Source organism: Fukomys damarensis, unplaced genomic scaffold, assembly GCF_012274545.1.
Source record: "Fukomys damarensis isolate Sample0158 unplaced genomic scaffold, DMR_v1.0_HiC HiC_scaffold_25, whole genome shotgun sequence".
Taxonomy (NCBI): Eukaryota; Metazoa; Chordata; class Mammalia; order Rodentia; family Bathyergidae; genus Fukomys; species Fukomys damarensis.
In genome coordinates, this window is record NW_022900937.1 from 17564212 (window position 1) to 17581233 (window position 17022).

A 17022-nucleotide genomic window follows, 5' to 3' on the forward strand; every position below is an offset into this window, starting at 1 on the left:
TTTTTTTTTTTTTTTTTTTTTTCTCTTTTTTTTCCTTTTTTTTTTTTTTTTTTTTTTTTTGAGACAGAGTCTTATTATGCAGCCCAGGCTTGCCTTGAATTTGTAGCGATCCTCCTGTCTCAGCCTCTTGAGTGCTGAGATTATAGGCGTGTGCCAGGTATTCATTATTTTCCAAAATATTTAATGCTAGGACGTAAGGCAGAGTGAAATAAGCACATTACGTCCAAAGTTGTGATTTGAAAAAAGTGACACAAACATAGATGTGGCTAAAGAATAAACAGATTACACTGAAATGACTTTTGTGTTTACTGGGGGTTGAGAAATTATGAGTGACTCTGAGTTCTTTCTTTACTGTTTTTATTTTCTCTAACTTTCCCATGCTAAGCATCTATATCACATGAATAAATAGATGTGAAGCAGTAAAAATTATAAATATCCAGGAAAGAAGAACAGGTATGTGCCTGAAACTTTCTGACTATCACAGATGTTGAGAATCCCTCCCTGAGCCCCGAGTACCCTGGGCAGACAGTGATATGCTCAGGTACCATGAGGCAGGGCCCACTTGGTATCCCTGACCATCAGCGGTGGCTCTGAGGCCCTCCTTGGGCCCCCAGTCTGAGCCTGTCCAGGTCCTACTCTCCCGGCCTCCTCTGGGGATGAGGGTTAGGCTTGGAGGGGCCGGGAACAGCCTAGCAGGTCCTGGCTGCAGCTGTTGGCTCTGCCCAGCCCTGGAGAGAGTGGTCAGCCTGGATTCCCCCGCTGCAGCCCAGCCAAGAGAAACCAGCCACACAGACTCCTGAGAACTCGAATTTACCGCGTTTGCTCTCCAAAGCCATCTGTGGCTGCTTGGGGGTGGCGGTGGGGATCTGGGTGCTGATCTTATATTTTTTACTCTGAGAACTGGAAGGCTCAAAACCAAATTTGGAACTGGGTGTGGTGGTGCATGCCTGTAATCCCAACACCTGGGAGGCTGATGCAGGAGGATCACTGCAAATTCAGAGCCAGCCTGGGCTACACAGTGAGCTCAAGATCAGCCTGAACTACATAGCAAGATCCTGTCTCAAAAAACTAAAAGAGGCCAGGTGTGGTGGCACATGCCTGTAATCCCAGAACTCGGGAGGCTAAGGCAGGAGGATCGCTGTGAGTTCGAGATCAGCCTGGGCTACATAGTGAGTTCCAGGTCAGTCTCAACTACATAGTAAGACGCTGTCTCAAAAATAAATAAATAAATAAATAAATAAACATAAAAGAGGCTGGGAGTAGTGGCTGACAGTGACTGTCACCAAGAACTATGGTCACCAAGCACAGCACCTTTGACCTCAGCAGAGGGGACCACATAACCCACTCCCAGGTGTCCTTTCCTCTCAGTGGCAGTTCTGATCCCTGGGGTCTCTAGGGTCCTAGGCAGGCCAGGCACTGCTGCTGAGACTCCCGCAAGCATCCCAACCGCCCGTGCTTAGGCCGCTCGCATTCCCTCTGCCTCCCCATTTGTCCCACCTTGGCAGACACAGATTAATCACAAGGTAATAGGAGCCGAGAGCCGAACAATGCAGGAATCTTTTCAGAGTGGATTTTTCTGCCGTTCTTTGGGCCACTCTGAGATTCCTATCAATGCGGCATTCTGCTGGCTAAATCAAATCTTTCAAAGGTAATGCGCAATTGTGGCGGCTGGAATTCGTCTATGAAATTCAATCGTGGAGGGGACACTGAAAGGCCTGACACCAGGCACACGTGCTCAAGGTCAGTCCTCTCTGTGAGGAGGTGACGGGGGCTAGGAAGCTCACCGCCACTCCTCCTGCCCAGGAAAAGCAGCCTGGCCAGGTGGGGACAGCAGGGAGAGATGCAGAGTCCAGGGCAGGGTGGACAGGCCTCCCTCTGGCCAGGGTCACTGTCTTGCCTGGAAACATGCTCCAGACTTGCAAGGCACAGGGGTGGGGGTGGGGAAGCGCTGTCCTAGGTTCTGCAGAAATTGGGCGACACACAAGCCCGCTTCCCTCTTGGGGAGCTGAGTCGAAGCTTCCTTTTGAAAATCCACAAGAGCAATTTCCCCTACTGGGTGGATGAAAAGGGACAGACAGACTGCGGAATGGGTAGAGGGAGGAGTGCATGTATCAAGACATTAATGTGGACAGAGGAAGCCTGGGGCCAGGCCCACACCTGGGACCTGCAGTATGACTCCTTCTGGCTGTGGAGTCCTTGTTATCCTTGGATCCTGAGAGAAGGCTCTAGTGGCTCAAAGGCTCACGGGAAGAGAGGCATGGAGCAAGAGAGCTGCTCTCTGGGGTCCAACACCAAGGCAGCATGGGAGAGCCCAATCAGACCACAGGATCTTCACCTCTGTCCCGCTCCCCCCGACCTGCACGCTGGCAAAGACTGGAAGCACCGCTGGCCAGCACCTGGGTGTGGGAAGGAGGCTACTTCCTACATCCTGCAGTGCCCAGCGCAGCCCTCTGCAAGTAAGGGCTCTCCCGCCCCAAACGGGAACAGCGGCAAGGCCAAGAAAGCCTGAGCCAGGCTAAAGGAAGAAATGGGTAAGTGCCAGGGACTCAGTCACTGGGGCAATGTGTCAGGAGAAAGGGGTGAAATATTAAAAAAGCAAAATGAGGGCAGGCCTCAGCCAGCAGGCAGAAGCGCCTAGAGAGTGGGCCACTTCACAGGAGCTCAGCGATGCTTTTCCCTGAAGGTCTGCCCTGGGCCGGGTCCTGCAACGCAGGGACAGGTGGACAAAGGGATCAGATGGTGTCCGGGCCCGAGACAGAGCTCCCAAGGGGACGATGCGCATTCCGAGGCACCTGGCTGGTACCCCGGGAGCACAGCACCTGAGAACTGCTACTCCCTCCCTGTCCCCGAAACACGACATGCGTTAAAGACAGCAAAGCAAATAATCATTAATATTGGATGGGCTGAGATTAGCGACGGAGAGGAGGGAGTCCTTCCAGATTAATAATGCATTGAGGACTCCCTCAGAGGGAGGATGAATTATGCAGGGCATGGCTGCTCAGGCACGGGAGGGAAACAATACTTCTTCCCTGTGGGGCCTGCTCGGATCTCAGAGGCAGGGACTCTCCCAGCCGCAGTCTCACGTGCTGTCCCTACAGGGTCCGTCCTCGGCTTCCCTGGCGCTGTCCTCTGGTCTAGAGCGGTGGGAAGCAGCTGCTCGTCCCCTGACCAGGGGCCTCCCATGTTTACAGCGAGAAGTTCTCACCCTGCCTCCCGAACCAGCCCCGGTACCGCCCCCTCCTCCAGGAACCCTTCCGAGCAGTCTCCTCCGGCCCTTCCTGCACACAGCCCTGGGCCAGTTACCCAGGTAGGTGTCGGAACCCAGCCGAGCTGGCCATGTACGTTTCACCTACTCTAAGACCCACTTTTTCCCCACATTCTCACACCTCTGATCATGGCTGCATTATACAATTCACGTGATGCCATGGTTCTGCTGACAGAATTTGCTTTTCTTCAAGGACATACAATAGCACTGTGCCTCACTACTGGTGCTGGCTGGGATTCTGGTATCAGCGCTCAGAGTATGAGGGCCAGAGCGGGATGCAGGGGTCTGTGCTCTCTCCTCGTGGCCCGGCCCTGCAGGCATCCAGTGGTTATTGAATGAATGATCAAGCGGACGTGTGATGGTCATATATAGGTTCAGGGTCCTCCCCGGACAGTCCCAACTGCCACCCCTACCTTGAGCTACCCCAGCTGCTCAGCACCTGGGCCTCAGGACCATTTCTGTCTAAGCGACAATACCTGCTAAGACCCCTCTGCTCACAATGACTGGAGACCCCAAGGTGATATGTGAAAGATCAAAAGCTGGGAAGGAAGAGGGGCTGAACTGAAGTCCAGGCTGCAGCAGCAACAGCCCCTGCCAAGTCCCCGTGAAGGGTTCTCTTCTGTCCCCCAGCCCTCCACCTTGCCGGGGCTTCCGGACAACCATCCCCAGGGGCCCTGTGGTCCAAGCCCCTGCGTCAGCCCTGGCGGCTGGGTCTCTGATCAAACACGGACGATGAGAAGGACAGAGCGCTGGGGCTGCCCCATACCCTGTGGGTCACGAGCTCCCTCCCTGCTCCCGTGTGGGGTCTCAGACCCAGTGTGACATGGGAGCAGCCAGGACAGTGGACAGCACAGGAGACCTGGCATCTGGCCCTGACTCTGATGCTATTCTTGGCTTCTCCCTCTCATCAGCGTGATGACAGGAACGGAAGGCTCTGTCCTCCCCAGGTGGCCATGCCCTGAGAACCCTCTCTCCACCCCAGCAACCCCACCCCGCGCCCCCGTCCCATCCCCGGCCTGTACCTCATGGTGTTGTCGCTGTCACAGGGGCAAGGCAAGGAGCAGCCTGGGCCATACAGGCCCTCGGGACACAGCCGCTCCCGGCAGCGGGGGCCCTTGTACCCAGGGCCGCACTCGCAGGCACCCGTGGTGGGCGAACACTGGCCTCCGTTGTGGCAATCACAGCGCTGCGAGCACTGGAAACCGAAGGTCCCCAAGGGGCACTCCTCTTGGCACCTGTGGGAGAGCAGAGGGGCTGAGAGGTGGCTGGGGACCCTCCTCTCCTTTCCCTTCTCCTCCCCCGGGAAGCGAACATGGCGCTCCGCCCTCATCCAAATCCCAGGACCCTAAGCAGTGAGTTTGTGCGATCATATTTCATTGATGCCAAGCCCGATACATACATTTTCAGGTTTAAAAACTGTAGAATGTTTACACGTGCTATGGTTCCCCCGTGGGACAGTATCAAGACGTGCTGGTGTGGGGGGTGATTAGGTCATGAGGCTTCTGCCCTTATAAGAGGCTCAGTGTCTTGTGAAAGGGCTGGAGGGACCTGGCCAGGCCCCTTTCACTGCCCTTCTGTCCCTCCTATCACACGAGGACTCAGTGTCCAAAGCACCATCTTGGAAACAGAGAACAGATGCTCACCAAGTCACCAACCTGCTGGCACCTGGGTCTATGCCACCTCAGGCTCTAGAACTGTGGGAACTAAGAAAAGTGTGTCTTTAAATGACTATCTGACCTCAGGTATATGGTCCCAGAGACATCAACAGACTACGACAATAAAAACGGGTATGGTAAAAGCATCTGGTGATATAAAATTTACCATCTCACCATTAAGTGCACCGCTCAGTGGCTTCAAAGGAAGAACATTCACACTGCCACGCAACTACTACCGCCACTGATCTCCAGAACCTTTTCATCTTCAACAACGGAAATCTGGATCCATTAACAATAAACCTTCGGTTTAAAAAATGTTTTGACATCTCTGAAATGAGATGCGTCTTATTCCTGACGGCATGACAGGGTTTAATTATTAGTGATTTTCATTTTTAGCAGTATACAAAACAGCAGTGCTTCTTACAATCAGTGTCATCCTAGGTTTGATGAAATGGGACAATTCTGTTGCTAGACACTCTGGTTTGGAGTCTTTGGGGTAGACCTAAGTCTCTCCGTCACACAGTGAAGTGTCCCCTCCCTCATCAGACCAGGGAACCCCTCCACTGGGGTTGGTTCCCCTTCCTCAAGGTGGGGCTGGAACTCGCCCCAGCCTGTGACCCCCCCAGGGGGAGGGCTGCCCCCACCCATGTCCAGCCTGTGCTCAGGCCGTACTTGGAGCACAGTGATGATCCCTCTACTTCCCTGGACTGGACTCAGTCATCTGTGTGGATCCCCTGTGGGTTAAGGGGACCCACTGTGACCGCCTCGCTGACCCTTGGCCCCAGCCCAGAGCCACTTCCCAGGGGCTGCAAATCCACTGTCGTAGCGAGTGATCCTGACAAGGTAAGGGGTAAACCTGGGCACCTTGTGCGTCCCAAACACAGAAGGAAACGGGCTCTGGGGTTTTGGATCATCCACACCCCAAAGCTTCGGCTAGGGGAGAACTGACCTGAACTGTAACTTCCATGCCACAAGAGAAAAGGCAATGAGAACTTAAACCTTATCGGTTGTTTGAGGGTTAAATGAGGTAATGTGTCTAAGTTCTAGAAAGGAGCCCAGCCCACAGCTAGGGCTCAAGAAATGTTAGTAGTTGTTATTTTTATTAATACAAATATTTTCCGATTCTTAAAACAGAGCTCACCAGACCTGCTGAACCTTGGATTCCGGCTTGGGAAAGCTCAAAGGGACAAATTCTAAAATGTTAACAGTGGCGTGGGCTCAAGGAATTATAAGCATGTTCATTACCATATTTCCCTGTTTCCCAGGTGTTCTCTTTATCTTCTTTAGTAGTGGGGGGCGATAAAAGATGTTTCTTTAAAAATCCATTTCTAAGCTGAGCGTGGTGGCAGCGCATGCCTATAATTCCAGCACTCGGAAGGCTGAGGCAGGAGGATCGCTGTGAGTTCAAGACCAGCCTGGGCTACACAATGAGTTCCAGGTTAGTCTCAACTACATAGTGAGACCCTGTTTCAAAAGAAAATCCAGTTCTAACTTCTTTATTCTACATTGGAGGGCCGTGGTGGGTGAATGTTCTTCCCCACAGTCAGGACAGAGAGCACCTTGTCAGAGTGAGCTTGGTGACCTTCCAAGAGGTGAATGGCTGCACTTCAGGGGACCTGGGTGCCATTGAGTGAGTGGGGACAAGAGCAGCTGCTGTGGCAGCTTTGATAGCCGCTCGGCCCACAATGACAGGGACAGGAGGACAGTGACTGAGCATGGTGTTCGTGGCAAGATGCCACCAGCTGTCTCTTCCGGAGCCTGGCAGAGGAGGAATCTGGCTGAAGAAAGGGCAGCCACTCCGGGCACTGGCTAGAAAGGAGCTTCCAGGCAGCTGTGCGGGCTGCAGTGTCCCCGGTCACTGTGATGATCCCCGGCCCCCGAAGCAGTAGGTATTCCCGCCGCCCTCACTTTGGAGTTGAGGAGGCTGAGACAGGGCAGAGGACTGTTCCAGGGTCACATCGCCTGCAAGTGGCCAAGGTGACCCCAGACTATCTTCCTGTCAATCCTGCCACTCTCAACCAATGTGAGGCCTCATAAAGGGGAAGAGCAGAAAAGAAGGGGGAGAAGGAAAGGGCCTGGAGAAGGGCGTAAGGTGGAAGACAAGAAAGAGGAAGAGCTAGGATGGGGTGGGGAAAGGGAAACTGAGGCAGAAGAGGGAGATCAAGGGCAAAGACCTATATAATCACTATCCGAATGGGCCCCTCTCCCTGCCAACAGATTTCCCTGGAAGTCACAGGGCTTTACTGACTTCAGATGTCTCAAAGTCGGAAGAGAACCCACAGAAGACATCGCCCCTAGCTTCCTCTCCTTTTCTCAATCATTCCTGCCTCCTGCCCTGCAGGCTGGGCACAGCCCTGGACTCAGAGCCCCCTGAGAGGCTAATTCTCCACTCCGCCATATCTTAGGGGGTGGGTGACTGGGTTCACAGCCTTGGGGAAAAAAAATTCTGGAGATATTGACAATCTAATCCATTTACATAATCAGCTTCTTTTAATTTTTTTTCTACTCACAATTGAAACAACTTATTTATTTAGAGATCAAGCAACGACTGCTAATGAATTTTACACAAAGCATGCTAATAACCAGGTCTGTGGAACAGAAGGGTAATCACAGCAGGAATTAGTTTTCTACTTAAACATCCGTCCTTTGCAACATATCAATCTAATGTGTCCGATATTGCCATTAACAACCAGATACATTGCTCAATTAAATTACAAAATGAGCTGCAAAGCCCTCGTTATATTTTGTGTTTAATTTGCACTGGTTTCTGCCTATCCGGGGAGGCTTGCATTATTACACCCGCTCAACTCTAATATGCTCGTGATGATTTGGGGTGGCTTAATGCAGCTGTCACCAATGAAATTAATGCAGGCAATTTTACAAAATATTAAACACCAGGTGGCCTGCTTAGGTGGGAAACCGACATGCTACCTGGCCCTCTTTCTGAACCCTCTTATGGTTGATTAGCCAAGCTTGCTGGAGTGCACCCCTTAGCTTTGGGGGTTTCTCTCTGCCCCAGGAGCATGGGCCAGGCTCCAAGAAGAGAGACTCTGAACCATTTCTCATTCAGTCCATCTCAGCAGTGCCCGCTGACAGCCAAGGAGGAGGGCAGTGACGGAGAACCTTCTAGAGACCAAGGGCCCAACTGCAACCCCAAAACCACTTATTTATCTCCAAGTGCCAACACTGCAATTAAGCCTGAATACTGCGGTTTTAGTTAAAAAAAAACCAAACTGATACATTAAAAGAAAAACAGAACAACAGAGCTTTCTGTGATACAAACAGCCCTGTGTCACGCATGCCTCAGGCTTGCCACCGCCGCAGTAGGGTCTATGGGTTTAGGTTTGGCTGACTGCAGCCGTGGGCAGCTGGCTTCCAACGAGGAAGTGAACAGGGTCTTCCTGGTTCTGGTTCCCACTGGCCTATCTAGAGCATTTCCATATTTGGGGCAGAGTAGGGGTGGGAGGTTGGCCTCAGTGATTCAGTCCTAGATCTCCATACACTGGACCCGATGCTCTGAGCTGGGAAAGCCCCTGTAGACCAACTCTGGCTGGCAAAGAGATCGGATCTGGCCTACAAGACTGCAGGCAAAAGCTCATGGTTCAACATTTCTCTGGACATCACTAAGGATTGGGGCTGATTTGAGCAACAGGAGCCTTGATTTTCTGAGTCAGAGCTAAAAAGACTCATTGGTTGACTTAGCCTTGATTCCTGCTTCCCGATGTCACTAGGCAGGGGAGGCAGCAGGATGGCAAACAATGTTCCTCTCCCTTCCTCTGTCTGGGCCAAGTAACAAAATCCAGGAGCCAGAAGTAAAACATGCACTCGGGCAAGGAGTGTGCCAGCCTCCTCCTCACTGGTGCTCGGAGAGTCCCAGGGGGCAGAGCGTGACAGTGAGGACACTTGGCCCAGGTTCCATGCACAGTTGCCCTCTTCTGCTCTGAGTCCACCATCCTTACCTGTCCCCCATGTATCCGGCTGTGCAGTGGCACTGTCCAGTCACATGATCACACTGTCCTCCATGGTGGCAGGGACAGTCATGGCTGCAGTTCTGGCCAAACGTCCCTGGTGGGCAGGGCTGGGCACACACCGCTCCCTGAAACAGAGGCAGGAAGACACCCATGGTTGTGTTCAGCAATGCCGCACTGAGTCCCCATGCTCCTAGCAATGGCACAGCTGCAGGGGCCCCAGGGACCGTCGCGTCTCCACAGTGGACATAGAGGGAGCAGGAACAGGAGAGGAACATGTTGGGAGCTGGGAAAGCAGATGCAGGAGGGATCACTGATTGGGTTCCTGCTTTCTCTACAGTGCTAAGTGGCTGCAAAGGACGTGCAGGAAACCAATGTAACGCTGGGTGATCAACCCTTTTTGTCTCAGAGGGGAGCTCGGGACTTGGGTACACTGGCATCCTCTGGAGGCCAGGGGGCGGCTGTGGTGAGAACAGGATGGTCCAAGGTCATAAAAGAAGAGACTAGACCCTTGACCTCTGCTCCAACTTCCAAAAGCCAGATGACTTCCTGTGCCTTGTAAGGCTGACCACATAGGCTTTGGATGCAGGGACAATGCTGAGGGTGGGGGAGAAATCCATCTGCCCCCCTCTGCGCTCAGCCCCCACAATGCAGAATGCACTCCCGTGGCAGGAGGCTGGAGAACCCCTTTTGGGGCACATTGATGAGCTCAGTCGTGGGTGCCATCCATCAAGAAGCCTGGCATTGCCATCCACCTGAGGGCTTTCCGCTGGCTTCTCTGAAGGACACTGTGACACATGAACAGAAGGCCAAAGACCACGAGCCATTCGGAATTGAGTGTCACGTGCAAGATGAAGACTGAAACAAATGACAAAGGGATACAGAGGACACAGAAATTATGCCAGAAGCAACGAATACTTAGAAGAAAAGGAGCAACCCTTTGTCATAATTAATAATGAAACAATAAAAACTCTATCATAATTATCCTCAGGTTATAAGAAAATATTTCATCCATGAAAGAACAGAGTGCTATAAAATGGGGTTTCTGGAGTTGAGAAAAGAGTTCTTGAAAACTAAAAATAAGATGGTAGATATTTTAGAATTCCAATAGAAGAACTATAAGTAAAGTTTAAAAATTTTCTTATGAAGTAGAGAGAGAAAGAGAGGGAGAGAAAGAACTGAATATAGTAGAGAAAATATAATAAACTTAGAGGACAAGTCCAGGTGGTCTGACATCTAGTTAAGAAGAGTTCTAGATCATGGAACAAAGACAAATGGACGTGGGGGAAACTAAATGGGAAGTGTAATTTAAAAAAACATGTCCCAGAATGAAAGTATGGAAAGCCTGGATTTCTAAATAGAAAGGACCTACAGAATATTCAGCTATGGAAAAAAAGAAAAAGGAAGGAAGGACGGGGAGGGAAGGAGGGAAAAAGGAAAGAAGCAGAGTGAGGGAAAGAAAGTAAATGGGAAAAGAAGAGACCTCCTTAAAGTATATCTGGTGTAGGGCATTTTCAGTTTGATTATTAAAGCACACTTCTAGGTGTGTCTGGGTGGGCTGTGGAAGCCGGCCTTGGGGCCTACGCCTGGTCCTCGCCCCTCCTTCCCTGGCACCCTTCCGAGACACCATGAACTAAGCAGCTTCACTCCCAACAGCCTTCTGACGTGATGTGTCTGCTTTGGAGCCAGTGGACCACAGAATGAAACCATGGGCAAACTTAACCTCTCTGCCTATAAGTTGCGGGGGTTGGGTATTATGTCTCAGTGATGAGAAAGCTAAGGAAACGATCCTCAAAGCTTTTAGAAAGAGAAAAATGGTCACACACACAAAAAAAATCAAGGCCTCAAAGTTCTTAAGACTCCTTAATGAGAAATTAAAAGACAATGGTGCAAGGTCTTAAAAACCATCTCCAACTTCCAATTCTACACCCAGCTAAACTAACACTCAAGTAAGGCTGCAATATAGGCATTTTCAGATTTGAACATCCTCAAGAAATTAACCTTCTATGTGTATTTCTTGGGTAGTGACTAATGAATTTTTTTCTACCCTAAAAAATTATCAAGAAAAAGAAGGCCTGGATTCCAGGGTCTAAGGAACCCAACAGATCAGAGAAATAAATGGAATCTCACAATGACAGTCGAAGAAATTTTCAGATAACCACACAGCAGACCTGGAAAGTGAAGAGTTCAAATCAGAATAGAAGAATGTAGGCTTCTGAGAGCACTGCCTCAAAGACAAAACAAAAGCAAAAACTAATTGAGAGATTCCTGATGTGCCTGACCTTACCGAGAGGAAGTTTAGATTTCTGTCCAGAATTGCAGGAATAAATCAGTAACAACACATACTTAGGCATATTAACATACACATTGGAAGTGATCCAACCAAAATCTGTAATACAGTTCCATGGGGAGGGTGGGAGGACTGCTTGCGTTCACACGTGTGTGTATAGTGGAGCTATATCTTATTCTCTGGCAGGAAGTCAATAGAATCAACAAACGTCTAAAATGCAATAGGCAGGAAGTGGCAGTAAAGCATGTGATGTAGAAAAATGGAGAGATGCGCCAGAAGAACCATCGGAAACATTTGAAAGTGTTTGTCTACGGGGACTTGGGAGCAGGGCTGGGGACTGTTTTTCTCTTTCTCGTCCCCCTCCAGTATTAGCCTTGTGGTATGACGTGACTTCAAAGCTGTATGAGTCAATCTTAGGGCCTTCCCAAGCAGACATCTGAGGCTGGTCTTGTCTCCTACCACCCTTCCAGCCTCTCACAAACCAGAAATAATCATTTCTCCTATGGAGATCAAGGACGATCCTCTAATTAATTCACCAATTAGTTCAACACATAATTATTAAGCATCAATAATCATCAAGCCCAATGAAGTGAGTTTAGTCTGGGAAAGCCGGCCAGGCCAGAGTCATCCTTCCAGACCATCTAATTGAGTTGCGATGAATTAATCAGACAGAGGCCAGACAGCAAGGCTCTGAGAGGAGGGAAGGGTCTAGAAGGGAAGGTGGAGGGGCACAGGCAACAGCCAGGAGAGAGAGTGCAGCGTGTTTGCTGGAGTTGAGGGTCATTTCGCCTCAAGTCCCGCGAGCTCTGCGTGTGTCCCTCACAGAATGCTTCCAACCAGGGCCTTCGCAGCTCCCCGCTCAGGATTCCCAAAATGCAGACACCCAGGTCCACAAAGCTCTAGACCTCTCTGGTTTGAGCTCCTGGGCCTGAAAGAATTTGATTCCTCATGAGTCTTGTTGCCTTGTGTGGTGAGAAGAACACTGGACTCAAAGACAGGACTTAGGCTCAAATCCCACATGACCGAGCTAGCCTAATCACAGGTCATTTTGGGACTCAGCTTTCTCATCGACAGAATGAGAGTGGTGGCCCTTGGACTCCCAGAAGGCTGTCAAGATGAACTGAGATTAGAGGTGTGAAGGAACCCGCTACAGCGCTAAGGAATGGGTACTTCGTGAATATCAATGAGCAGACAGACGGAGCCGCATGCGTAGGAGCCCAGTGTGACCTGTGGGACTCGAAGAGTGGAGACAACCACGTGACAGCACATCGCTTGCTGTGATGGGCTGAACTGCATCCCCTCACAGTTCCCATGGCAAAGCCCTAACTCCAACAGCATGGAACTGTGCGGGAGGCAGCACCTTTACAGAGGGGAGGGAGTAGAAGAGGATCTGAAGGGCAGGCCCCAATACAACCTCACTCCTGTCATGAGAGGAAGAGGAGACTGAGACAAACAGAAGACTGTATGAGGACACAGAGAGATGACAGCCACTTCCAAGCCAAGGACAGAAGCCTCAGAAGACATCAGTCCTGCTGACACTTTGGTCTCTGACTTCAGCCTCCGGGGCTGCAAGGTAACGATTCCTGCTGTCTGTGCCTCCTGGTCTGTGGCACTTCGCTCTGTACACAGGGACATTTGCCCACAGCCGAATAGAAGATAAAAAGAGGAAGGAGCCAAGATGGCAAAGGGCCTTGGGGCCGAGCCAGTTCTCCTGGAGACAGCTCGGCCTCTTCAACCATCAGAAAGCATTCTACTGATGGCTGCTGACCCCGGATGGCAGGGGCCCTCAGTGGACAGTGGCTGGCACAGGGCTGTGGAAGTGATGGTGACTACAGGCCTGGCCATGATGGCCACAGTGATGCCTCCCAAATCTGAGCATCTGCAGCTAGGATACTCATGGGATGGCCATGGTGTGCTCTGCGTGGCTCTGTATACATGTGTGTGCACACACGCCACCGAGCCTCCACCGTCAGATTGGGAACTCCTGAGGGGCGACCGTGTCCCTTTCTACCTTCCCTCCTGTCTCTCATGCCCACTCTCACCCAACTATTCCCAGCTGGGCTTTGTGCTTTGCAGAAAAAAGAGGGGAAAGGACTCCTGGGCTCTTTGCAAAGGGCCCTCCTAGGAAGGGATCAGGCAGCCTGGCAAGTTGCGTGTGCTGTGGCATCCTCAGGGCTGGTGACCTGCAGGGCCGGCGCGCCTGGCAGCTGCTCTCCAGCTCTGCAGCCTCCCAGGCCTTGGCGATTTGCATGGTGTGAGTGGGACGATGTGGGCCTGGGGCCACATGGGGGCCAACGGGAAAGTTAGACGATGCCGATGATCATGACAGAAGATGACAACAGGGACCCCTCTCCCCAGGTCCTCAGCTTTGCCCCAGCTCTCCCTGGCTGGAGCCTTAGGCCCGAGATATAGCTTCATTACCCTGTGGCTCTGCATGCTTGAGGGGTATTAATAATTCATGCAAATCTGCAAGTTAAATGCTAGGTCAAAAATAGAAATGCAATTGTCTGCAATTAAATTAAAAACATAAAGTCCTCAAATCCAAAGGTTTCTATTGACAGAGTTTCCCATCATCTGGGAGAACAAACCTTTCACTGTTAGGGAAGGAAAAAAAATGCTGCTGTGTGCTGGCTGCCTCCCCTCCCCCCACTGCAAGCTGCAGGGGCTGCTCAGGGAGCCACTGCAGGTCCAGGCTGCTGCAGCTGCTCCCACCCCCAGCCTAGCTGGAGAGCAAGGCCCTCTCCAGAGAGCAGTTGGATGGGGAGGGGACCGGCAGGGCTGGGAGAGGTGACATCAGTTCCTTTATGCTCCTCCAAGGACGGCAGACAGACACCAAGGGCTGGGATTCGGGAGGTCTGGAGACCCAGATTCTAGCTCTACATTGGGCAGGTCACTAGCCCTGCCTGACTTCAACTTCCTCTTTTGAGGGAGGAAGGTATGAACAGATTGGTGGTGTTCAACCCTCTCCACGCTAGGGGAGGCTTGTTTTGTTTGTTTGCTTTTTCGAGACATGGTCTTGCTATTTAGTTCAGGCCATCCTTGAACTCACTACACAGCTCAGACCAGCCTGTAACTCATAGGGATCTTCCTGTTTTAGCCTCCCAAGTGCTGAGATCATAGGTGTGCACCACCACACCTGGCTAGGGAGAGGCTATTTCATGTGAACTCTTAGCTAGACCCTCAATGCATGAACACCAGTTAAGATGGAGCAGGGGAGGCGACGTGGGAGACAGAGTCCTAATTATTAGGCCGCTGGGCCCATCCTCACCCCTGAGAACCCAAAGCACTGGAAGAAGGTAGAAGGAGACCTCAGAGTCTGGATGGGTTATTTGTGAATACAGACCCTAACCTGCTGGCCTCCCCTGGTGCGCAGCTGAGTCTGGTCCCACTGGACCCGCTGCTGTACAAAGTTCTTTCCTGCTCTGAGATGTCCCACCAGGCCTGCTCTCTTGCTGTCTCTCTCCCATGTCCACAGCCTCCTGAAAGATCCTGCTTCTGCCCGGCAGCCCTGGCCTCAGCCCAAAGGGAGAGGGAGCCCTGGAGCTGCTGAGTTTCCCTGAGATAGGTCATGTGGCTAAGGACACAGAGGCAGGGTGCGTGTAGCCCAGGAAAGCCAGATCAGGGGCATGGCGGCTCTGGGGCTGGAGCTGCACAAGAGGTTCTGGCAGACAGAGGCAGATGGCTGAAAGGAGGCTTGCGGGGAGTCTGGGTATCCAGGGCATAAAACAAGCAATTGTAAGCCTGAGGCATGCCTGTAATCCCAGCACTCTGGGAGGCTGAGGCAGGAGGATCATTAAGTTTGAGCCCAGCCTGGGTGACTTGGTAAGACGCTGTCTCAAAATTAAAGGTAAAAAGGAATAGGATGTAGCTCAGACCAAAGGCCCTGAGTTCAATCCCCAGTACCAGAAACAACCCAAAACAACCCAAGCAACTGTGGATTGCATCAGTCCCTTGTGACATACGTGGTCTCAGTTGAGGCTCCCAGGTCGATGGCAGCCTACTATGTCACAGCAGCTGTGTTAAGTAATTTGCCTCAGATCACCCAGCACTTAGATCGAAGACCTGGGATTCAAAGCTGTGTCCACAGAACCAAGGTGGCTTGGGACCATAAGTGGGGTGGGTACTTAAGGTGGGAGAGGAACTTAGCCCATCAAGGCATGTATGAGAGACACTCAGATCTGCTACAAAGCCCCACCCAGATCCTGGGGAGTCACCTACCATCCATCCTGGGGGGCAGGCGCACTCGCCAGTGATGTGGTGGCAGGTGCCCCCATTCTGGCAGGGACAGCGCAGCTCACAGTGAGCACCATGGCTTCCGGGGGGGCACAGCTCCTCACAGCTGCAGGGAGAAATAGGGGTGTTAGGCACAGCAGCATTCAGATGGGTACCCCAACATGCCAGGGCTCCCTAGGAATTACTGGGACTCAGATCAGTTGAGATGTAGTCCCAGGCCATGCCAGCAGGGGACAGCAGAGTACAGGGGCAATACAATGGCATGCAGGGTGCTTGGGCCAATACTGGGGGATGACTTAAGTGTTCCAGTGTGAAGACAGGTGACTCTAGGGCTTGTCCCTTCCAGTTTCTGGCCGGTCCCCTGTTACTGGGGGTGGGGACTGGGCGTTGCTGAGGCGTGGCAGCGTTACAGTTGAGTGGGTCCCAAATAGTCCAGGGTCTTGTGCACGACAAGGAAAGACTTGCTAAGCATACACCCATAGTATGTAGTAAGTAGTTGTGTTTATTGAAGATCACTGGATGGCAGCAGGAACGGAGGATGAAGGGAAAAGAGGATTTAAGGGCAGAGGGATAAAGGGACTCAATTTTGAAGGAGAAAAAAGGGGCTTGATAATTCAGACTTCTGGTATTTATAGGGTCAGACACCACGGATCCAAGGGGTCTCCCACTGTCTCTCTGATGTCAGCAGTCTGTGCCACCGCCTAAATTTAAGCCTGGGTAATCACTAGGGTGGTGTGGCGTTGATAGTTGTAAGAGGGCAGGGAGTGACTCTGCACCTTCGTCTCTACGTGCACCAGGAGGGTGGGCATGGGATCTTAGCCTGGGTCTTCTTCCTATGGCCTGGGCTCCTGCTCAAAGCATCCTGGGCGTGGACAATGGGGAAGGGACGCCCTTCATCCAGGATATCCCTGCAGTCAGAGTCCCAGGGGATCTGGGGCTGCTGGAGAGGCTGCAGAGCCTTTCAACCTGGCCCAAGACAGGGTCTCGACTGAGCGGCCTCAGAGGTCCCTGGTCAGCAGGGACTCTCCAGGGAGCTGAGGTGAGGGGCTGGTGGGGTCGAGGACAGAAAGGAAAGAACAGGCACAGTAGGCACGCCAATCTGTGGGTGATGTATGTCCTGGGTCCTCTCCACCTCTCTAGCCCACAAGGCAGAAGGGCAACCCAGCCCCAGGTGCCTAGGGGCAGGAGGTAAGAGAAACCCAGGCTAACTTGGGGCGGGGTGGGGGACGTCGCCAGGAAGGCCCCCAGGTAGTGTTTAATACGCTCCTTTGCTGGGGGGGGGCGCACTCACGTAGTCTGAGGCGGGACCAGTCACCACAGGGCCTGACACCTCACGTGGACTAGGGCTGAGCCTTTAGACTCTGCCGGACTTGGGGTCAGAGTGCTTGTGTCACAGCCAGGACACTCAGACCTTCCTTTTGGTCCGGCCACCCTGCCCTGCTCTAGGAACTCAGGAAGGGACTGGAGGACCGCAGCGAGAAGGCCCTGCCCATCCCTCCTCCAGCTCCGCCTTCCATCCCCACCCACCCAGCCCGCCCGGCCCCTGCACTCACTAGACGCCGGTGTAGCCGGGCGCGCAGAGGCACTCGCCAGTGCTGGGGTCGCAGCTGG

At 52.2% G+C, this 17022-nt stretch overlaps 1 protein-coding gene across 1 annotated transcript in view; it reads right to left on the bottom strand.

The window, feature by feature from the left end:
- Megf11 (multiple EGF like domains 11) overlaps positions 1 to 17022 on the bottom strand; it is a 213330-nt gene that overhangs the window by 44579 nt on the left and 151729 nt on the right. Inside the window, exons 7-10 of the mRNA XM_010643315.3 lie at positions 16965 to 17018; positions 15397 to 15517; positions 8880 to 9016; positions 4288 to 4500 (exon numbers count right to left, since the gene is read on the bottom strand). Of these exons, the coding sequence (XP_010641617.1) occupies positions 4288 to 4500; positions 8880 to 9016; positions 15397 to 15517; positions 16965 to 17018 (525 nt within the window). The remainder of the gene's footprint in view (positions 1 to 4287; positions 4501 to 8879; positions 9017 to 15396; positions 15518 to 16964; positions 17019 to 17022) is intronic.